The following is a 23,110-nucleotide window of genomic DNA, read 5'->3' as shown; positions in this document are numbered from 1 at the left end:
TGGCTGACTAGCAGCACTCAGTACTGTGTAGCTGGGAGAGAGTTACATGCTGGAGACGGGGTGTTTACTGGCCAAGAGAGGCTGTTCTCACAGTAAAACAGTGGAAAAGGCACCCAAGGTTGGAGAATTGAGGGGACACAGCTATTCAACAGTCCAAATTGTACCCTGGGTAATGTCACAGATACACATTATGAAAGAGGCTCCTACAAAACAGAGGAAGTAAATCCATGCCCCAGAAATTGAAGACTCCAGACTGAGGGCAAGTCTCCCTGGCACTGCTTCTTGCTGACAGAGAGGTCCAGAGACGATGCGAGAGTCCTGGAGAAGCTGGGAATGGCCAGCATGGGCTGGTGGGGTTCTGTGCAGTAAGGAACAGGAAGGGCAGGGAGATCACTGAATGCAGGAACTCAGCACTATTCGAGGTCAGGAAGGCACATACTGCGGGATTGGTGAATCTAGTGAGTCCAGTGCAATGGGAGGAAGTATGAAAATCCCTGGCTGTGGAGAACACTGGGAAATCAGAAGCTATAAATCAGGAGCAAAAGACACTAATTCATCTGGAAAAGCAGAATGTGAAAAATAAGGATCAGGCCAGGTGACTTCAGGAATGATGGACCCCAAGATCCAAGGAGCCTGCAGAGAAGAGAGATTGAGGCTACTGCAGATGGGGCTGGGGGAACAAGACTCTCCATCTCCCGAGAAGTGTCTTTACCGACCCAGGCCATTTTCACATGCTTAGTTGCAAGCCAGAGGAGTTGTGTCATCTGTAATGCTGGGTGACTTTCAATGTCCTGTTGCTGGAGCTCCTTTGTCCAGACATGTCCTGCCAGCATTGAAGGATGCACTGTGTGTCTGAGTGATAAGTAACCCTGGATCAGCAGCTCTGACTCCAGCAGCCTGCTTGTTATACCCCAGGCACATTCTGGCATCCACCAGCCTTGGATGCCCTGGCAAGAGATAGAGACACTCCCAAACTTGACCGCCAAGGAGGAAGGATGTTTGGTTGAGGCCCCAGCCCAGAAGCCATTACAACCTTTGCCTGCGGGAGCCAAATACCTCGAGACCCAGACCGGAGCCCTGTTGCCTGCAGCTGACCGGCTGGAGTCAGAGTCCCAGGGAGTTACCTGCGCTGGGGAGCCCAGAGGACTGAAGCTCCAGGAAGCCTGGGAAGAAGTGGCCGAGGGAGGTGGAACGAGTGGTATCTCCCACCCGGGTAAGGTCAGAGTGTTGCGGCTGGATTCCCTGCTGACCCAGTGGTTGTCCACTCCGCCACTGTTAGGGCCCTCGGCTGGGACCCGGTTGAGTCGGGTGGGCCCGGGTCTCCCTATCCCAGCTGCCGCCCCCACTTCGGTGGTGGCCCCGGGATCTGGCCATTAGGCCTCACAGCCCTGCACTCGAGAACCGCTTGATTGTCTTGAGCCATTAGGCCAAGCCGTCCAGAACCTAAGAGCAGCCACTTTACTCTGGCCATTGAGACGCACTGTCTCAAGACCCAGGACTGGTAGACTGTAACCACGGTGTCACCACGGCGACAATCCACCCCAAAGGGGGATGAGGTGTGTGTACACTGCCACACACGTGCTCTGCAATGTCTAATTTTTCTTGGAGCACTCAGAGGAATAATAAGGTTTCTTTGCGCCTCAGAAGAGACAAATGGCCCAGCTCACCACTTTAACTGGCGTTAGCCACCACTTGAATTCAAAGACAGCACCTCATTTGTTTAGATTAAAACTAAAAGAAGCTTAGTAGCAGAAACATTTAAAGTGAGTTCAGGTAGAAAAGATAGTTTTAGAAATGGTTACAAGCAAGTGAAAATGAAAAATGCTTTCTGGAGACTAGAACTTAACAAAACAGTCTTGGTTCAAGGGAAGAATCTGACCACACTACTTTTCAGCAAGATGGCAGAGCACCCCCAATATCTCCCCCCAAAGTGCTTGGTTCCTTTGATTTCTTAAATGAAAGATAATTTGGGAGTCTTTGCCTCTCTTTTGTATAGTTCAGTGAACCTTTGAAAGGGAGTTTTCTGAAGGTTCCCCTCCAAAGTAAAGGTCATTCAAGCTGTGACGAAGGAGGCCTGGAGTCTAGTGATGAAGGAAGTTCAATGCTGGTTTCTTCCCCTGCTGGTGTTTGCCAGAATGCAAATTGGTTTGTTCCTGCGATATCCTCCCCTGCCATGATGCTGAGTGGGTATTTCTTCCCCTTGTTAGTTTGATGGGTTTATTTATTGTTTATGTAAATGGCATCCCCATTGTCTCTTAGTGTACCCTGAAAGTGCCTGTTATAGAAAAGTGTTTATATGCTATTTTATATAAATGTTGAATAAGTTTGCTCTTATAACTTAGCATAAGTTACTAGCTTAGTATAAGTGATTAAAGTAGTTGAAGCCTTAGGCCGAGGTCAAGCTGACCTGAGAGGAATGCTGAAGAAGCAGCTGCAAAACCAGTTGGGGCCGCCCGTTATCACTGGAGATAGGGGAGAAATGCAAGAAGAAGAACTAATTGTCTTCAGGAGTGCATCTGGCACCCTTCAACGGACTGTCCGCTGTCCAACTGTAAAGGGTATAATTGTTTGCAATTTCCAAAGGGCGGGGTCCCTCTCTTGAGGCACCCAGCACGAGCTGTATTTCTGTTGACTAATAAAGGACGCTTGTATAAATTGGACTCAGAGTTTAGAAGTTTGTGGGATCCTAGAGTCGAATCTAACACCTAGATTGGTGAGAGACCGGCTAATTCATTTTCCTTTAACAGTGCCTTCCAGGTGGCAGAACCACCTGCCTTTGTCTAAGGTGGGGGAATTTTCAATCCTGCCTGGCAGACACTCTTTCAGAGCAATCATTCCTAATAAGTCTGCAATTTTGCATGTATCCTGCATACATACACCATGTAATAATATAAACCAACATTATCTCATTAGCTTTCTGTTGATATCTTAGGCTATGTACACACTACAGTTGAGGTCAGTATAAATTATGTCACTCAGGGGTTTGAATAAGCCACCCCCCTGGGTGATGTAAGTGACAGTTTAATGGAGGGATCCGTGAGGGACGCAAGCAGGAAGGGAAGAAGGAGGACTCAAGATGTCACTCAGTTGTGACATCTAGTGCAGGCCTTCCCAGAGGTCTTGTTCGGCCCACCCAGGATGGAAGACTGCAATGAGCCACCACGCGGCCACTATCCCGGGACAGAAGGCCCTCACAAGATGTGGGGAGTTGTCCAGAAAGAGCTGGATGACCACCTCTTCATAAACATTTAAGGGTTATAAAAAGCCAATGCCTAAACAATTAGATTTGAAGATTTTACCTTCTGCCTCCAGCCAGCTCGCAGAACTGGGTTAGATAACCGGGGGAAGGTCTGGGACTCAAAAGATCAAAAGAACTGGAGCAGTATAAAAAGGGATTCCCTCTCAAAAGGGGGGGTGGGTATTTAGGTAATTGTTTGGGGGAAAGACAGAGGGACACAAGGACACTGCTGGGGTGTGAGGAAGTTCTGCCTGCCTAGCTGACCATCAGAGGATGATAAGCTTTAGATAAGACAGGCAGCTATGAAGACTCTTTATATTTAAAATCCTTTGTTCTCTTATTTCCTTCCCCCCCCCCTTCAAAATAAAGACAGCTCTGGTTTAGAGGAGGACATTTTGTCAGTGCGCACCACGGACCCCAGACGGCCGAAGGGGTCTGCACTCAGCCTGGCCTGCTGGGTAAGCGCATGGATACACAGGACATTGTAGCCCCGGTCTAGTCTAGGAGCAGGATAATTGCAGAATTCCAGTCTCGGAGAGGAAACGGCAGGATGCCTGACACCTGCGGGGAGGAGGGGAGCACTGAAACAGACCAGGAAGGGGACAGGGTGCAGCTAGCCCTCTAACTCATTATGACACCAACTCCCCTTCCACCCACGGCTCTCACCCCTCCCTACCTTCTTGGGCCCCAGGAGCTCCCGCTGGGCTGCAGGGGAAGGCGAGCACGCTTCTGTTCTGACTGCAGCCGAATTAGGGACTTCAGTATCTCTGTCTGGTCCTTCATCAGTTTTATCATCTGCTCCTGTGTAGGAGCAGGATTTTATAATGAGTTTAGTTTATAATGAGTTTATAATTAGTTTAGTGAGAACTAATGTATGATTTGATATCATCCTGCCAGTCACCCCTTTTGAATAGCAGAAAGGAATGACCCTCCGGGACTATGGGAGTCTGTTTCCCATAAGCATTACAAATTGGGCCCTTTTAGTTCTTTGTTTCAAGATTTAGTTAGTAAGAGACAGGATCCTGTATTGTGTCTATGTTAAGTAGATTAGAGGAATGTTGAAGGCCTCGGCCGCGATTTGAATTGTTTTGGTTATAAAATTTAGCAAGATTTAATTTACAATGTCTTTTCACTTGATATAAAATACTGCTGTTTGTATTCTCAAATGTCTCTGTAAAAGACTGTTTGTGTGAATGAAGAGTGCATGCATCAGAAAAAGATAAGGTGTGAAGGCCATTGTTGGAGCCAGATGGTCAAGGGAGGAGGAGTGAAGAAATTTAACAGACTTATTGACCCCAGAGAACCATCAATGCGCATCCATGACTGAGGGAAGGCAGGTTGACGACCCTGAGGTGGAGGCTGGCATCCCTAAAGACAAGACAATTGATTAAATCAAAAGGACAGGATGGCCCTCTCGGAGGTGGTCAGAAGATAACACTGATTAAGGAGTAACCGGTCACAGACTGACACAGCAAAATCCATAGACTTCAACGGAGAAAAAAGACTAGAAGAACAGGGTGCTTTGCCATGGGACTTTGGGTTCGTCTTGCCACTACTCCAGAAGCATCAGATCGTGACTGACTGAGCCCGGCTCCCCTCTGCAACCAATCTGGCTGGCCACTAGATAGATCCAGACTCTGGACTGGTAACTATAAACTTCGACTCGGGGGTCTGTGTGCATGGGGTGTGTGTGTGAGACGGAAAAGCATATACTAACTGCTGTATTCTCAATTAATGCGACATTTTGCCTTCTCCCCTACAAAAGATCTTGTGTGCTTTGTTTAAGCATAACACCTGGCCCTCTAAGACATGCTCCTGGTCCTTCTTCCTCTCCTGGCTACGTATTTTCAATTTTTAGTTAATTTTCTCTCTCCACGCCCTGTGATCATGATCTGCGGTGTCAGACGATTGGAGCACCTCCCTAAACGTGCCCTCCTTCCTCTGCCTGGTTCGCCTCCTTATCTGACCGAGGTGCTCTGCTTGTGTCCAGGGGATTCCCCTTAATGACGCATCTGCCGAAGCAGAATAAACAAGAAACAAAGGCAATATTGTGAGTGCCCGCACAGCACAGAATCATAGTATTTAAATTCACCTCCTTCTCACTGTCCCTTGGCTAGCACACAGCTTGGCGAGTGCCCTCAACATGGTGAGTTCGGCCCAGGGCGGAGGGAAATGCTCAAGATGGGGCAAAGGGTCTAGGTGGTATGATCAGGGGATCACTGCAACTGCCCAGGGACATTACTGTAAATTCTGCCACCATTTTTCATAGACGGGGTGAGTGAAGCCAATATCTCACTCCTGAGGGTAGGCAAGGGTGCATCTCTTTAGCTGTGCCATGGAACTAAAAGCAATTTAGACTAAACAGATGGGAAACATTTCTTAAATGTGTGGCTGTAAACAGTTTCTAGAAGAAAGTGGTGGGCACCCTAACGTAACTTAAAGTGAAATTGTTCAGAGTATTTTAACCATATTTTTAGAACAATCCTGCACTGGCAGGAATAGACCAGGGCACACAGTGATCTTAGCTGATCACTCTCATACAAATCAGAAATAAGAGGAAGAACACTGAACTTCTTGAATCTAGTGAAGGGGATATTTCCATGGCACTTAAAGTTTGGTATGTAGTATAATCCAGGAAATGACGTTAAACCACAAGCTGTCGGTTGTGTCCTTCACCTTTCGGGAAAGTGGAAAAGTTGACAGCTCAGCAGCTTTAGTTAACGGATGTATTGTTGACCTTGACTGGGAATTGCCTGGCTTTGTCATTTTCATGTAATGTTGTTTAAGTATAGATTTCGGTGTTTAGTTCATTTTAAATCATGGAAACATCAAATGTGTTACACTAAGGGGGGAGGGATAGCTCAGTGGTTTGAGCATTGGCCTGCTAAACCCAGGGTTGTGAGTTCAATCCTTGAGGGGGCCATTTAGGGATCTGGGGCAAAAATTGGGGATTGGTCCTGCTTTGAGCAGGGGGTTGGGCTTGATGACCTCCTGAGGTCCCTTCCCACCCTGAGATTCTATGATCCTCCTACACGCGTGTGGCTTCAGACCAGGTCCCTGTGCTGGTTGGTCCCTGAAGAAGTGATCCCCAATGGGTGTGGCAAAGTTTCCTACAGTGGGGGAAGAAAGAAAAGAGCCCTGCCAAGGAACCTTTGGCACAAGATTGGTGGGTACCTCCAGGAAAGTTTCCTAGAGATCTCTCTGGAGGATTCCCGGGAAAACAAACTTCCGCAGGGCCCCTACTGCGTAACTGCACAGCGGAAGGCGAAGCAGATGCAAACACAGCTAGTCTTGTACGTTCCTATTCCCTTCACCCACAAAGGACAGCTCTACCTCATGTAACCGAGCAGTTTCAACTCAAAATGAGCATTTACCAGAGCTTCCCCTCTCCTGCATCATGGGCGCCAGAGCTGGAGTGCTGGGACCGGCTTGAGGCTACCAGAGTCAAGCAGAGCTCCTGACTCGCCACGCTACTGGACGACCCTGTCGCCTGTCCCATCTCATCCTCCAACTCCACTTCTTCGGCCTCAGGGTTAAGTCTGCTGGCCACTGTCTCCGGCTCCCCCCCGTCCCGCCGAAGTATCCATGGTGGAGACGGCATCCAGCTCTTTGTAGAAGTGGCAGGTCTTCGGCGTAGCACCCGAGCGATGGTTTGCCTCCCTTGCTTTCTGGGACGCCTGTCTCAGACCCTTGGTCTTCCCACGGCACTGATGCACGTCTGGTTCGTGGGCTTTCTCCAACGTGCCACGAGAAATCTGCCCGTAGGTATCGAAGTTCCTACAGCTGGAGCGGAGCTGGGATTGCACAGCTTCCTCTCCCCACAGATCCAACAGCTCTGTCCTGCTCCAGGCAGGAGAGCGTTTTCTGCCATGGTCAGCTGGGAAGATGCAATGTGAGCCCTCCTTGCTGAGCAAACAGGAAGTGGAATTTCAAAAATTCCCGGGTCTTTAAAGGGGGACGGGCTAGTTTACCTAGGCTGCAGGGCACAATCTGGAGGCCACTTACCGCGACACAACCAAGCACAGTGTCCACACCGGCACTGTGGATCTAACTTTGTCGCAAAAAGCTCTACGCCTCTCGTCAAGGGGGATTTTATTTTGCCGGTGTAGCTGGAGCGTGAAATCGGAGGGAGGAGTATTGTAGTGTGTCGACAAAACCCTGTCGTGAAGACGAGGCCTAAGCCAAGAGACAGATGGGAATGGACAGGCAGAAGCGGGAGGTGTCCCAGTTTGTATATGGAGCCAAATGCTCATGAAGAGATTGTGAAATCTTCAAGAGAGGAAATTTACTCGAAATAACAAACAGCAGGATCCTGATTTGGGGGGTACAGAAGAACACCCTGCATCCTCCAGCGTGGAGGCAAGCTGACAGCATCATTTGTCTCATGAGCAGAAGATCAGAGCCAAGCCTGGCTCTAAAATGCTGGAAGGACGTTGCTTGAGCATTACTGTAGAAGGTATGAAAGGATCTAGTCCTGTAAAGTCTAGGTTCTAGAAAGCGTGTTCTGATTTTACCTGATGTGTAACTATTTTTTCCCCCAGTACTTCTCCTTGCTATCACTTCAATCTCTAGACTCCCTTAAATAAACTTTTACTGGTTTTCACTCTACACACATCTAGGTGCGGTGTGTTAAGCGGCACGGTGATGGGATGTATAACTAGTAAGCTGCAATAGCTGTGAATCTGTAAGTGTCCAGTGGGAACAGGGGCTGGCTTCTCCAGGGAGATGCTCAGCGGTAACAAGAAGGGTTTCTACAGGTATGTTCACAACAAGAAAAAGGTCAGGGAAAGTGTGGGACCCTTGCTGAATGGGGGAGGCAACCTAGTGACAGACGAGGTGCAAAAAGCTGAAGGATTCAATGCTTTTTTGGCTCGGGTCTTCACAGACAAGGTCAGCTCCCAGACTGCTGCACTGGGCAGCATGGTATGGGGAGGAGGTGAGCAGCTCTCAGTGGTGAAAGCACAGGTTAAGGACTATTTAGAAAAGCTGGACATGCACAAGCCCATGGGTCCAGATCTAATGCATCTGAGGATGCTGAAGGAATTGGTGGATGTGATTGCAGAGCCATTGGCCATTATCTTTCAAAACTCGTGGTGATCGCGGAGAGGACCCAGATGATGGAAAAAGGCTAATGTAGTGCTCATCTTTAAAATAGGGAAGAAGGAGACTCTGGGGAACTACAGACTGGTCAGCCTCACCTCTGTTCCTGGAAAAATCATGGAGCAGGTCCTCAAGGAATCCATTTTGAAGCACTTGGAGGAGAGGAAAGTGATCAGGAACAATCAACATGAATTCACCAAGGACAACTCATGCCTGACCAACCTGATTGCCTTCTATAATGAGATAACTGGCTCTGTGGATATGGACATGATACACCTTGACTTTAGCAAAGCTTTTGACACGGTCTCCCACATTATTCTTGCCAGCAAGTTAAAGAAGTATGGATTGGATGAATAGACTATAAAGTGGATAGAAAGCTGGCTAGATCATCGGGCTCAACAGGTAGTGATCAACTGCTCGATGTCTAGTTGGCAGCTGGTATCAAGCGGAGTGCCCCAGGGGCTGTCCTGGGGCCGGTTTTGTTCAACCTCTTCATTAATGATCTGGATGATGGGATGGATTGCACCCTCAGCAAGTTCATGGATGACACTAAGCTTGGGGGAGAGGTAGACGTGTCGGAGGGGAGGGATAGGGTCCAGAGTGGCCTAGACAAATTGGAGCATTGAGCCAAAAGAAATCTGATGAGGTTCAACAAGGACAGATGAGGTTCACTTAGGACGGAAGAATCCCAGGCACCGCTACAGACTAGGGACCGAATGGCTCGGCAGCAGGTCTGCGGAAAAGGACCTGGGGATTATAGTGGATGAGAAGCTGGATAGGAGTCAGCAGTGTGCCCTTGTTGCCAAGAAGGCCAAGGGCATTTTGGGCTGCATTAGTAGGAGCATTGCCAGCAGATCGAGGGAAGTGATTATTCCCCTCTATTTGGCATTGGTGAGGCCAGACCTGGAGTACTGCGTCCAGTTTTGGGTCCCCCGCTACAGAAAGGATGTGGACAAACTGGAGAGAGTCCAGTGGAGGGCAACGAAAATGATTAGGGGACTGGGGCACATGACGTATGAGAGGCTGAGGGAACTGGGGTTATTTAGTCTGTGGAAGAGAAGAGTGAGGGGGGATTTGATAGCAGCCTTCAACTACCTGAAGGGGGGTTCCAAAGAGGAGGGAGCTCGGCTGGTCTCAGGGGTGGCAGATGACAGAACGAGGAGTAATGGTCCTCATGTTGCAGTGGGGGAGGTTTAGGTTGGATATTAGGAAACACTATTTCACGAGGAGGGTGGGGGTGACGCACTGGAATGGGTTCCCTATGGAGGTGGTGGAATCTCCATCCATAGAAGTTTTTAAGGCCCGGCTTGACAAAGCCCTGGCTGGGATGATTTAGTTGGGGTTGGTCCTGCTTTGAGCAGGGGGTTGGCCTAGATGACCTCCTGAGGTCCCTTCCGACCCTGATCTTCTATGATTCGATGAGTGTGTCTATCGCTTCCCTGTTGAGAATATTTTGAAGTGCTGTAAAATCCACAGGCACACTGACAAGGTGTGCTCTTCAAAGTTTGGCCAGGATAGCTCTGTCGCTTAGGGCTGTACAAAAATCACACTCCCTACCCCATCCAACATAACAATGTCGGCAAAAGATTCAATATAGACACAGTTATGGTGGCAAAAAATCCATTACAAAAAATGAAGGAAACTAAATACCCATAAACTATTTTACTGCAGAGTTAAGGTTGCCCAGAGCTGTCTCCTGCCTTTCACCATATGGACAGTGGCTAAACCTAAACCTTTGCAAACCAGAAAATGAAAAGTAAATGTACACGCTACCCCTGCATTGCCCCTTAACTCTGCTTCCATCCCCAACCCTGCAGCTGGTAAGAGCCACTGGGAATGGTTCTGTCAGGTTGGTGCAATGGTTAGCGAACTACCCCAGGAACTGGAGAATTCTCCATCTCTTGAAGTCTTCATGTCGAGACTTCCTTTCTGGAAGATGATTTAGCCAAACACAAGGTGTTCAGCTGTGACCAGATGAAATTCTACAGTCTGTGTGATACAGGAGATCAGAGTAGATAACCTAATCATCCCTTCTGGCCTTACAAATTCATGGATCTATAATAGATACGAGGAAGGACTAAGAACATGCCATTGCATTGTGTTCTCCAGACGGGAATCCCAGCATTTATCCACATCCCCTCCGGCTGTGTGCACTGGGTCAGGTGTAGCCGTAATCGGACGGTGGAAGGAGTACTTGGAGCAGCTTGGCAGAGCTGTGACTAGTATGCAGAAAGGTGCACGTGACCCCTGAGGGACCGAGTCTGCCCCATTTCAGTGCTCAGTGTTGTAGGTTGTGTCAGTGAAGGTGCACAAGGGGGAGTTCCTGCCCTGAGGATTGCCAGCACCCTGGTGGGATACACGCTAGTGGTCTCCAGGGCTTAGTGAGGGGCAAGTGAAGACAACGACTCAGAAGGAACTCAGACTCATGGTGAGGGTAGGCGAGTGGGATCACTTTGCAAGACGGAGCTGGTTTGCGTGGAGCAGGCTCAGTGTTTGAGAGAGGGGCAGGGGTTGGAAGTTTCTGTTCGTCATGCTGGACCCAACCCCCCGTTTTACCTGAGCAAACAGGAGAAATCTGACACCGTGCTGTAGTTCTCCTGTGCTCTGTTCCCAGGGTGTTCTGTAGTGAGCAGGGCAGAGGGCTAGTGTGTGTGTCATTCGCATGTCGGGGTCATGCTGAAACAGGGCAGAGTTAAGGTTACATTGTGGGGGTGACATGAACCTTAACTCTGCATTTCCCCTTCTAAGAACCGAGGGGACAGCAATCCTTACCCAGCGAGGTCACAGTCTCATAGGTCTCCTGCATGACGTCTCTGCAGAGGGCTCTCTGAGCGGGGTCCTGCAGAGCCCCCTCTTCCCTGGTGAAATACACAGCCACTTCCTCGAAGGTCACCGGCCCCTGAAAGAGCAAGAGTCCAACCCTCAGTGCCTGCTGCCCCACTCACAGCCCCACTATTCGTGGGGGAGAGGAGCCAAACAAACGGAAACTCCGGATGGTTTGGAATCAACAGAGTCCGTTAGGATACAGATATTCAGGCCTGTACTCTAAGAGTTTAGGTGTATTCTTATCACTTGGCTAGTTCTAGAGGTATAAAAGAAAGAATCAAAATCACTGACTGCGTAAGGCCTTTTCTCACTGTGACAGTCGGAGGCCCTGTTCTTAGGCTGAGATCTCTGGCTAAGCAGCAGAGACAGCCATAAGCTGGGAAGCGACCGGTCACCTCCTCACATCCCAAACTAGTCACATTGAAGGAAGGTGCTATGGGGCTGTTAGGATACAGTCCTGTCCTGATAATGCCTATCGCCTCCAGAGAAAGGGAAGAGCCAAGAAGACGTAAAAGGAAACTTAGTCTGATAGCATCCTGTCTGGCAAGAACTCACTTCTCAATAGCTGGGATGTGAAATCCTCACTTCTGTATTGTTTTGTCATTATAGTTCCCACTTTGCTGTTGTTTGTCTGTATAATCTCTGTCTGGTTCTGTGATTGTTCCTGTCTGCTGTGTAATTAATTTTGCTGGGTGTAAACTAATTGAGGTGGTGGGATATAATTGGTTACATAATCATGTTACAATATGCTAGGATTGGTTAGTTAAATTTCAGGAAAATGATTGGTTAAGGTATAGCTAAGCCGAACTCAAGTTTTCCTATGTAGTCTGCTGAGCTGAGAAGGGGGACACAAAGGAAGGGGGACACTAAGAAACTGGAATCATGCTTGCTGGAAGTTCACCCCAAGAAACATCGAATTCTTTGCACCTTTGGACTTCGGGTATTGTTGCTCTCTGTTCATGCGAGAAGGGCCAGGGAAGGAAGTGGGTGAAGGAATAAGCCCCCTAACAGAGTCCCACCCCCACCCCGCTCAGAGCATCCAGGAAACACCAGGGTGAGGGGCGAAGAGACACCCCTCCTCTCTCCCAGCAGATCCATCACACACCTACTAGCCACAGACGGATACAGGAGATGGAGCCCCTAGCAGGGTCCAGGGCGAGCTCCCTGGTAGGAAGCCCAACACCCTCCTCCTTGTGAGGAGCTGGATATGAAGGGAGGGGCAGCTCCCCTGAGCCTCACATGTGGGTGCCCCCTTCATATCTCACAGCAGCTGCTGGTTAGCCGGGTCAGGCTCCAGCACTGGGAGTCTGGGCCGTTTTCCCAGCCCCAGCTAGGTGGGTTGTTTCCTCTTCCACAAATTAGGGCATTTCCACCTCCGAAACTCATGGGTCTGTTCCTAGAATCTAGGCCACTTATTAAACAACTCCCAGCAGGTCTGCCACCCCCTGGCCTCCTCCCTTTCTCCACCCTGTGCATTTCCTGCCCCGCTCCAACCTCCAAACCAGACGGTGCAAAGCTTCCCCTCTCCGCTGTATTTGCTGTCCCTCTCCCTCCTGCAGGAACCCACCAGCAACTCCCCGATAATCCCTACTATGAACTGGCTCCTCTGCAGCCATTTCTCTCCCCTGTCCCATGGGAGGACGGGATCAACTGGAGGGAAACTTGGGCGTCATTCTGCAGCCTGGCAGGGCGAGAAGGGCAGTTGTGGAGGTTTAGGAGCGGGCTTTCGTTCATTTCACATCAGGATTCCCCCAGGCCTTTTCCCTGCAGACAGACAGCCTAGATTCTGCCATGCTGGGAAAATGCTTGTTCTCTGTATTACAGTGTAGACCGGGCCCCTCCTGCCAGGCTAAGCCCACAGAGAGATTTTAACCCCCCTTCTCCCTCCCCCCACCCCATAACAAAGTGTCTGAACACAGTGCTAGAAAAGAGCAGAACCAAAGGAGTCACTTAGGAGGATTCCCTCTGACCCCAGGGCAGCCACACCTGTTAAGGAAAAGTTAGCACATGTGCATATGTGACTTCATTTTGGTTTGGGGCCCACCATTGTCTAAAAGCAAACACATCATGTACCAGGAGGAGTATTCCCCAGATACTGCATTCCTGTGAAAAACCCCTCCTTGTTTCCAGCCTGTCTCGACTCCCGGTTTCTGTTCTTTGTCTGTTCCTAACTCCCTGCCTCCTGGCCTTGATGCGAGCCTCCCATCCTGATAAGAAAGGCTACTGGTGCATTGCTTTAGGACCATGTTGTGTGGTTGAAATAATGGTTTAGCACGGGGGATGCACTTAGCAGGGATAGGTGGTAGATAAGGGAAGGATTTGTCGCAGCAGTTCTTGTGCGTGACCTATCGGGTATAATTCGCAGCAGTTGGTGTGCGTGACCAATTAGGTATAATTCATAACAGTTTTGGAGACCACGAAGGGACCCTCGGCTCGCCCCGACAAGCAAGACCGCACTCCTCCTCTCGGACAGCTCCAGCCGGCACAGGGTGAGTTCACCTTTGAGAACTCCAAGGAGGGGGTGTGTGAGCCGTCGCTTTGGCGATAAGGCAGCACATTTTGTGTCCTTTTGGTAGCCCATTATGGGTTCTGGGCAAAGTGTAAGTAAGGGGACCCCTTTGGCTGAAATTCTCAAGAATTGGGGGAATATTTCTGGTACCCATGGGTTAGGTAAAAAGAAAGCAGTAATCTTGTGCAAGGTTGAGTGGCCAGCACTAACAACTCAAACACCTCTCGAATGGCCACCGGATGGTTCTTTTCCTGGGGAAAAATTAACAGCGCTTAGGAAAAGGCTGGAGAACAAAGCTCCAGCCCAGATGGATTATTGGTATGTATGGGACAACTGGGCTTACGCGTGTGCGAAAGGACGTCCTCTTTCCTCCTCCTTTTCTTATTCATCTCAGGGGTCTCCAGCCCCGCTCTCTGCTATGCCTGCTTCTGCCCCTCCTTCGGCTTATCCTCGGCTTTCTGACTTATGCCCGTCACCTCCTTGCCTGCCAATTGGCCGTGCGTTCTGTCCAGGTGACAAGCCTCATGGGGGGAGGACTCGGGTAGCCCTTGTAAGTGAGAATATTTAAGAGAAGAGAGCAGGAGGGCTGGGGGGCTAGTTAAGAAGCCCACCCTCCTTGTTAAATTGGTAGTGAAACAAAGCTGGTGTTCATGGAAGGGACAGTTCAGAGAAAAAAACAGGATCGGGCCCAAGCGGGCAGGCAACAGGTAGAAAGATTGGAAAACAGGTTGAAAACTTGGAGGTCATAGTGAAAAAAGAGGAGTAAATAATTACAGGAATGAGAAACGTAAATCCCGGAATAATACTTAGAATGGTAAAATCTAAGTTAATTGGGTGTCAAGATAAGCAAGTAATTTAAAAAAGAAAAGTAAAAAGTTAACTCTCTAGTTGCTGAAAAGAATTAAGCAGTTAAACTTTGTGAAATACCGGGAAAAAAAAAGAATTCTTGGTTTCTTTGGAGCCATTTTGAGGAAAATTGGCCCTTTTCCAAAGGAATGCAATTATACAGTGCTACTTAATATCTTATTAGGCTCCAAGGGGCTACAATAGGTGGTGTCTTCCTTTTCAGGTTGCTGTGTGTTTGACAGCAGGAGTTAAAAGTAAAAGGCAATCAAAAGTCTGGTAAAGTTTATTGTGCCCTTTTTAAAGTAAGAATCTTTAAGCTGTGGATCCAAAAGCAAGCCGGAAAGCATTTGTTTTAATGTAAATTACCTAACTGATAAGGTAGAAGCCACTAAAACCTGGGCTGCCTATGAAACAAATACAAGAACATATGGGTAATTCCTCTGTTTTGCCTGCAATTAACAAGGATATTTGTATAAAAAGGAGATATTTTAAGCAATGACTGACTGCCCGGAAGAGGTAGATCTATGTTCTTTTTGTCTTTCAGAAAATCAGAGAAAACTGATGCCAGCTGAAAAGCAATTCAACATCTCATGAACTTACTGGCACAATAGGAATTCTGGTCTGCGTTCTATGTCCTGTCTTGCGGTGTTTGTCTTGTGGCCAGAATTGCTGTGTTTAATTTTTCATAGGACAGTTTAGTTTAAAACTAAATAGAAGGGTTAAATCAAAATGCAGATACTTGTTTTATTCAACTTGGAATACAAAGTGTTTGGATAATATCAGAAAAATGTGATAGACTAAAGTTTAATACATTTGCTTAAGTAAAAAAAAAAAAAATTTCATTGGCCAGATCTTTTAATTGAAAAAAATTGTTGTTAAAATTCGCACATCAACAGTCTTTGGAAGCGAGGACATGGAAGGTTAACCACTCTCCATATTATACATGGGATCCTTCTGGCTACCTCACATTTCTAGCCAGAGGGCTGGGGAGGGAGGAAAGCTATTGGACACCAGAGGTTGTACCAAGCGGACTCCTCAAAAGTGGGTGTGCTTGTCCTGGCTTGTTGCTCCAAAGCTCCGTAATAAAGTCATTTTCCTAGAAGGGTGTATGTGGCATACGTTGAACAATAAGACGAAAGTGCTCTATAATGGGCAATGTACATGTGTTCCTTTTTGAACAAGGGTGTGGGAGTGGAAAGTGAAAGTTCCCTTTGCAGGTTAATAAAAGCCAAGGGGAAAAGAAATAAAACGGAGGACGAGCTCATTCAACGCTGTAGCTGGCAGGCTCGGTCCAAAGATAAGACACTGGCCTTGCCCAAGGACACTGCTCACAGCTAGGATTTGGCTGACAGCCAAGAAAGAGGGGGGCTTGAATGTGCCCAGGCAGCTGTGAGATCTGCACCACACTGCCAGACATTAATGAAATGTGTGAGGTCTCTGTATTTACAGGTGAAAGGAGTCCTGCTTCAAGAATCCTGAGCAAACCTGCCATTTGTTGAAACCAGGTGACTGGGTCTACATAAAGGTCCATCAACAAAAGACTATTCTGGCCCCATGCTGGAAAGGCCCTTATTAAGTCCTGCTAACTACCAACACCGCTGTGAAGTGCCAAGGACTGACTGCCTGGGCCCATGCTTCTTACTGCAAAAAGACCCCTCTGCCTCGAGGTGACTTCACTTCGACTACTGATCAGCCTCCTTCTGGGTTTTTTTTTCTTTCCTCCTTTTGGACAGCAGGGAAAAGGACAAGGTGAAGTGCTCGTAACCTCTCCCTTGTCCACTGACAGAGCTAACCTGCATTCAGTATTTGCTAAAGAAACCAAAGCACGGCAGGGTGACGTGCTAGTAACCTCTCCCCTGTATAATGCAAAACCATGACTCTTCCAAGAGAGAAGAAGGAACGCCTGCTCTGCTGAAACCACCAAGATCCAAGGATTCCTGACTGCAAAAGACACTGAGAATTGGCCTTGGTGGCGAAGACGGAGCATTGTACATTGGCAGGGAGGGAGTTGCGGGATGTATTCTTGGGAATGTGCAGTGAAGCGGTGGGGTGGGTTTATTCCAGGGGCTGGAATCTGTTCCTGTGGGCAAGTATGAATACCAGAAACGCCTTACTGCCACGAACATTACTCCCACCATCTGCCACCACTCCTTTGCAGGTAAAGGTTCCTGGCTCCATCATAGCTACGTTAAGTTGGCGCTGGGACCCCCACCTGACCCTGACAAGCCATTGGACGAGCCACTTCACGAATGAACACCACGACCAACCCATGGATTGAGCTTTCCAGCTATTGGGACATTTATAGCCCACCAGGACTTCTTGTGTTCCTGTTTATTGGACTTACATTGGTGGCGTTGTTTTTTGTATGGTATAGAGAAGGATGCCAACATTGGTATCGTTTGTCTGGGAGGTTCCTCTCCCTATTCCCAAGTCCAGTACAAGGATGGGAGGGCAATAGCTTCTTGAATTTAACCCGTGCTATCAAACAGGGTGTAAATCGAACGCAGTGTTGGATTTGTATTCATACCCCCACATATTTAGGTCAGGGGGTCCCGTTGGTAGGGGTACCTATCCCCCTTAATCGAACACTCCAAGCTAAGCTATGGGCAAACACTACATTCAACTGGAATGTTACGATCCAAAGATGGTCTATTGATATGGTGGCCCAGGGTAATTATGCTTTATGTGTGTCATGATATAAGGGCACGGAAAATACAGTTTTTGTGGAAAATTTTGTGGGATGCAAGGACACCACCCAGATCAGCTCTGGTGCGGGAGGCCCCTCCACCTACTCTGGGGCCCCGTGGCCAGTCCCCGAGGGGTCTGGCTGGTATTGGTTATGCAATCACACAGCCTATAAGGTTCTCCCAGCAGGATGGTGTGGTCCGTGTACCTTAGGGGCGATAGTACCCCCCGTGACAGTACACCAGACCCTGACCCAGGGAGAGATCCGCAATCTAGTATGGAGAAACCGTCGAAGTATTCCTTTAAACCCTCTTTCTCAATGGCCCAGAGGCTTTCACTCCTTTGCGCGATGGTTTCTGCCCTGGTTGGGAGTAAGCGAACTAGAAAAAGCTATAGTTAACATTTCAGCTGCTTTGAAACTAATGGCAAATGCAACTGCAGATGCCTTATCTGCCCTTCAAATTGAAGTCACTCAGGTATCCCAAACTACATTGCAAAACCGCCTAGCCCTGGATTATCTTCTTGCAAATCAGGGCGGGGTTTGTGCTCTGGTTAGCTCAAGCTGTTGTGTATTTGTAAATCAGCAGCACAGGGTGGAAACTGACATCCACCTCCTCATGCAGCAGGCAGCCATATTCCACCACATCAGCCTCGACAATACCAGCGCTGGATTCCAGGAGGTCTGGAACTGGCTCACCTCATGGCTACTGGATGTGGGGGCTTGGGGACGGCGTATTTTGTATTTCATTCTTTTGGCTGTTCATTGCTTTTGTGTTATTTTTTGTATGCCTACAATGTTGTGGTATGTGCTATCGGCAACTGCTAACCCTGCATCACGGTTACTCAGCCCCGATATAGTTTCCTGACGTACAAAAGAAAAGGGGGGACTGTTAAGGAAAAGTTAGCACATGTGCATATGTGACTTCATTTTGGTTTGGGGCCCACCATTGTCTAAAAGCAAACACATCATGCACCAGGAGGAGTGTTCCCCGGATACTGCATTCCTGTGAAAACCCCCTCCTTGTTTCCAGCCTGTCTCGACTCCCGGTTTCTGTTCTTTGTCTGTTCCTAACTCCCTGCCTCCTGGCCTTGATGAGAGCCTCCTATCCTGATAAGAAAGGCTACTGGAGCATTGCTTTAGGACCATGTTGTGTGGTTGAAATAATGGTTTAGCACGGGGGATGCACTTAGCAGGGATAGGTGGTAGATAAGACAAGGGTTTGTCTATTGGAGAAGGTTTCCGATGCACGAGGGCAACATGCTTTGCTAAAAGGTATATAATCTCTGTAGAACCGGCATTCGGGGTCCCCTCCTGATTAGCAGGGGGGCACCACGCTCGAGCGTAATAAACTTAGTATCTTTGGGAACTCTGCAGTTGTGGACTTTGTTCGTGTGCCTCAGCCTAGACTCGAACTGTGCGTGACCTATCGGGTATAATTCGTAGCAGTTCTTGTGCGTGACCTATCAGGTATAATTCGCAGCAGTTTGTGTGCGTGACCAATTAGGTATAATTCGTAACACACCCCAGCAGGAGGGATGTGGAGTCAGGAACTGGCTTTTCCTCTCTCTGATCCTCACCTTGTCCACAGGAAAGTGATTCTGCCCAGGGATGCTGCAATACAAGTGTCTGGGCAGATGGGAGATCTAGAAATCCCTCTCACCACTTATTTCTCCCACTACCCCTTTCAGCCTCTTTCCTCCCTTCCAGCTCCTTTGCCCTGTCCCCTCCCCCTACCCCCTAGCCAGGAAAGCCCCATTCCTGGGTTGGTTGCTCCCCCATGGCTGGATTTGCTCCTGCAATTGCTAACGGGAGGAGAAATGAGGAAGGGCCGTTTGTGCAGAGTCACTTTCATGGCAGACCCCAGCACTTTCCCCGAGCTCTCCCAATTACCTGGAGTCTCTGGCTCAGAATTTAGCATTAACAGGGCCCAGGGCTGCCCCAGGGGGTGAGTACCAGCTGGAGAAAGTCCTCACCTCACGTGGGCACAGAGGAAGCCTTCATTCAGGTCACCTCCCAGCACAGCTCCCGCTCGGGGAGCCGCAGCTGCCCAGATCGCAATGGAGGCTGCAGGGTCTGACCAGGAAGCTGAACCCCCATATCCTGAGCAGAGGGGGACAGAGCGTCTGAGCCGCCTTCCCTCCCTTAGCTCTCTGGGGAGAGCAGTGCATGAAACCACCTCCTCACAGAGGGAATTGCTGATCTCATTTGTCCCACTGTCCATCTGGAGTCACTTCTTGTCTGTCTCTTGCAGTGACTCCGGATTAACACTGGTCTCAGAACCACAAACACTGTTCAGAAAGGATGAGGCCAGAATCCTCCTCAACAGATCACTGTGTGGGAGCGCTCACCCCCTTCCCACCTCCCTCAACCCCCAGATCTCGGGCACGGACTCAGGGCAAGAATTTTCCCCACAGAACTGGAAGTTCCTGCAGTTTTCCAGAGGGAAGAGAAGCAAAATCGGTGGTGGTTTCACCTCATAGTGTCTGATAAGCGGGTAGAAAGTTCTCACCACGCCCTGCTGGCCACTCACACAGGCAGAGGGAGCCCTGGGGGACGCTTCTTTAACAGGAGAAGGGAAGGGCTGGAGGGGCCAAAATAGATAAGAAATTTCCATGTCCCGTCACTAGCAAATAATGGCCACCGTGGATCCACCCCAGAGGTGGCTGCATCTTTGCACTGCGGGAAGCCGCCCCTCACGGAGACCCTTTGTCATGGGGTTTGGGATACTTCTGGACCCACGCTGCACTCAGAGGGACCTCCTCATCCCGTGCCAGCTGGAGAAAAGAAAAGGGTCCAGACAACTCTCCTGTTACCGGCTGGGAACCACCGATCCCCCAAACAGGGGGAGGCCTCTGGCTGTGATGGGTATTGAATATATGGCTGATCTCTTTAATCGGCAAATATTTTAACAGGGCAAAATTATTCATAGATAACTAGAGAGAAAGTGGGGCAAATGTGTAGGGTATTTTAGGTCAGTCTTTGAGATTTGCAGAGAAAACGGGTCACAGACTACGCATGTGGTAATATGAGAGAAAAACACCGAGATTGGCGGGGGTTTTATATGGCTATTAAATAACAGAGCGGGAAAAGGGGAAATGTTTGAAGGGATTTTATATGACTGCCCAACACATAAACAAAGTAATGTTTTTCCCCACCCCACCATTCACATGGGGAGCAGGGAGCCCTTTGAGGAGCTGCTTTAAGAGGGCAAGGGAGGGCAGATGCAGCAGGAAGGTCCCTGGAAGAGGGAAAGGGGCAGTAGCAGGAGGTGGGCAAGTGATTGGCAATTGGTGGCTGGGGGCAACTGTGTTGATAGCTTGGGGGACGCCACTGGGATTGGGTAACCGGGGTCCTGGGGGACACTTGCTCTTCCCCGCCCCGCCCTGGCAGAGAACGGCCACCCCATCCCCACCCCAGAGGCAGCCGAGTATCAGGGCTCCCCCGAAGAGCCCCCACTGACCCCGATCCCTTTGGGGGGAATGGCTCAGGGCAACATTTTCCCACCTGAACACAAATTAGCGCCGATAAAATGGGTGCGAGATTGGGGGGAGATTTTAAACTGACATTTGATGATTATGGAGAGAACAGGGGGAAATCGGGGCGGCCGGGGTGGTGGTGGGGGAGACCAGAGAGCGGATGCTTGGAGGGGAAAGGGGGGAATCTCTCTGGATTTTAAAGCCACGTGTGGCACTGAGAGAGAAAAGGGGAAGAACTAGGGGGCACAAACAGGGACAGGATCCAATTAACTGCCCTCCCCCGGGGAATTTCCTGGCTGCCCAGAGACAGTTCAACCCCACAGCTGCCCCACTGACCTCCCCCCCCCGGGCCCCAGTCTCTGTCCCCACCTGGATTCCAGCTGCGCCCCTCGGATCTCGGGGCTTTGTTCTCCCCGGCTCCTGCCTCCTTCCTCCCGGCGGCTCCAGCCCCTTCCTGTGCCCGGCAAACCCCCGCCCGGCTGCCGCGCTGGGACCCGGCCCCGGCCCCGGCCCCCGGCAGCGCTTTGCCGGGCGGTGACTTCGCAGCCGGAGGAGGAGACGGGGGCTGGTCAGAGGCGGGGCAGGGACCGGGCTGTTTGCTCGCAGGACGCCTGGGTTCTCTGCCTGGCTCTGGGAGGGGAGTGGGGGGTTAGAGTAAGGGGGGTCTGGGAGCCAGGACTCCTGGGTTCTCTCCCTGGCTCTGGGAGGGGAGTGGGGGTCTGGTGGGTTAGAGCAGGGGGGTCTGGGAGTCAGGACTCCTGGGTTCTCTCCTTAGCTCTGGGAGGGGAGTGGGGGGCTGGTAGGTTAGAGCACGGGGGGGGTCTGGGAGTCAGGACTCCTGGGTTCTCTTCCTGGCTCTGGGAGGGGAGTGGGGGGCTGGTAGGTTAGAGCACGGGGGGGGTCTGGGAGTCAGGACTCCTGGGTTCTCTTCCTGGCTCTGGGAGGGGAGTGGGGGGCTGGTAGGTTAGAGCACGGGGGGGGGTCTGGGAGTCAGGACTCCTGGGTTCTCTCCCTGGCTCTGGGAGGGGAGTGGGGGGCTGGTGGGTTAGAGTAAGGGGGGTCTGGGAGCCAGGACTCCTGGGTTCTCTCCCTGGCTCTGGGAGGGGAGTGGGGGGCTGGTGGGTTAGAGCAGGGGGGTCTGTGAGTCAGGACTCCTGGGTTCTCTACCTGGCTCTGGGAGAGGAGTGGGGGGTAGTGGTTAGAGCCGGGGGGGGGGGGGCTGGGAGGCAGGACTCCTGGGTTCTGTCTATGAGGGAGGGTGCCTAGCTGGCATTGTCTCTCTCATCCCCCTTAATCTTGCTAACAAATCTGGAGCACGGGTCCCATGCAGAGGGGAGGTTTGGAGGGCCGATGATGCCCTGGGGCCTTTTCAAGGTCTGATCGCCCCCTGCTCCCATTTCGAGGGGGGAGGAGATGGGGCTGCCCTGTGCCTATTGCAAGGACATGAAAGGAACAGGAGGGGACTAGAGGCCACCATGGGGCATTGCGCCAGTCCAGGTCCTGGCTCACTCCTGGGTTCTCTGCTGGCTCTGGGACGACAGTGGGGTCTAGTGGTTAGAGCACGGGGCTGGGGGAATGGGAGCCAGGATGCCTGGGTTCTAATCCTCGGTGTCTCACTTTGGGGGATGTTTGCCCCTCCGTGCCTCAGTTTCCCCTGAGTAACCTGAAGCTGATTACGGCTTCTCATGGGGTTGTGGGAAAAGCTGGGAGTCTGGGGGGAGGGGGGGGCGGGGAGCATCCTCACATCTCCCCCACCCTGGTTCTTCCCAAGCCCTGTTGTGGCCAAGTCCTGCTACACGCTGGGTGTCCCTGATCCGGCGGGAGGCCAGTCAAGCACCACTTGGCTGACCAGCGCGATACGGTTCAGCGTTCTATGACACCCATCCCGTGCGGTACCATGCCAGTATATTATGGGACTCCATTAATAAAGAACTAAAGGAGGTCAATGTAATTAATGCCAATCAACACGAGTTTGTGGAAAACTCTAACCTGAGATCTTTTTTGAGGCGAGGACAAGTTTAGTTGACAAAGGTAATAGCATTAGGAGAATGGACTTAGACTTCTGTAAGGTGTTGGACTGGGTAGCACACATTTTGGTTGCAAAATGCGTGCTACAAAATGAAAACGGCCCACATGAAATGGATTAAAACCTGGCTAAATGAACGGTCACAAAATGTAACAGTAAATGGGGACTGTGACGAAGTGGGACTGTTAATATTTTCTCCGAATGCTGTGTGTGTGCCTCAGTTTCCCCTATGCATTTCTTAAGTCTCTTGGTGGTGGGATAAGGGGGTGTGATTGCTGCAGAGCCCTAGAGGGCAGGGGTCTGCACAGAGAATGGCCGACACCCTGTTTCCTCACAACTGATGGCCTGGGACCCTCCCCTGCAAGGTGCCAACTGAAGGGGTTGTGGAACAAAGAGATCAGGT

At 50.2% G+C, this 23,110-nt stretch overlaps 1 protein-coding gene across 9 annotated transcripts in view; it reads right to left on the bottom strand.

The window, feature by feature from the left end:
• LOC125628634 (uncharacterized) overlaps nt 1-23,110 on the bottom strand; it is a 99,009-nt gene that overhangs the window by 5,327 nt on the left and 70,572 nt on the right. The window contains exons 2-3 of one of the 9 annotated variants that reach the window (XM_075123978.1): nt 11,111-11,237; nt 3,915-4,039 (exon numbers count right to left, since the gene is read on the bottom strand). The exons of 4 other annotated variants lie outside the window; for them this stretch is intronic. Coding sequence is in view for 2 of the 5 variants with exons in the window: in XM_048833846.2 (XP_048689803.2) it covers nt 11,111-11,144 (34 nt within the window). In the remaining 3 variants the exon portion in view is untranslated. Of the gene's footprint in view, nt 1-3,914; nt 4,040-10,894; nt 10,990-11,110; nt 11,238-21,050; nt 21,229-23,110 lie in introns of those variants that run through there. 4 more of the 9 variants (XM_048833846.2, XM_075123979.1, XM_075123972.1 and 1 more) reach the window with 4 other exon arrangements.

This window comes from Caretta caretta, chromosome 28 (genome assembly GCF_965140235.1).
Source record: "Caretta caretta isolate rCarCar2 chromosome 28, rCarCar1.hap1, whole genome shotgun sequence".
NCBI lineage: Eukaryota > Metazoa > Chordata > Testudines > Cheloniidae > Caretta > Caretta caretta.
Note: the sequence above shows the minus strand (reverse complement) of the source record. Positions and strands in the feature narration are given on the sequence as shown.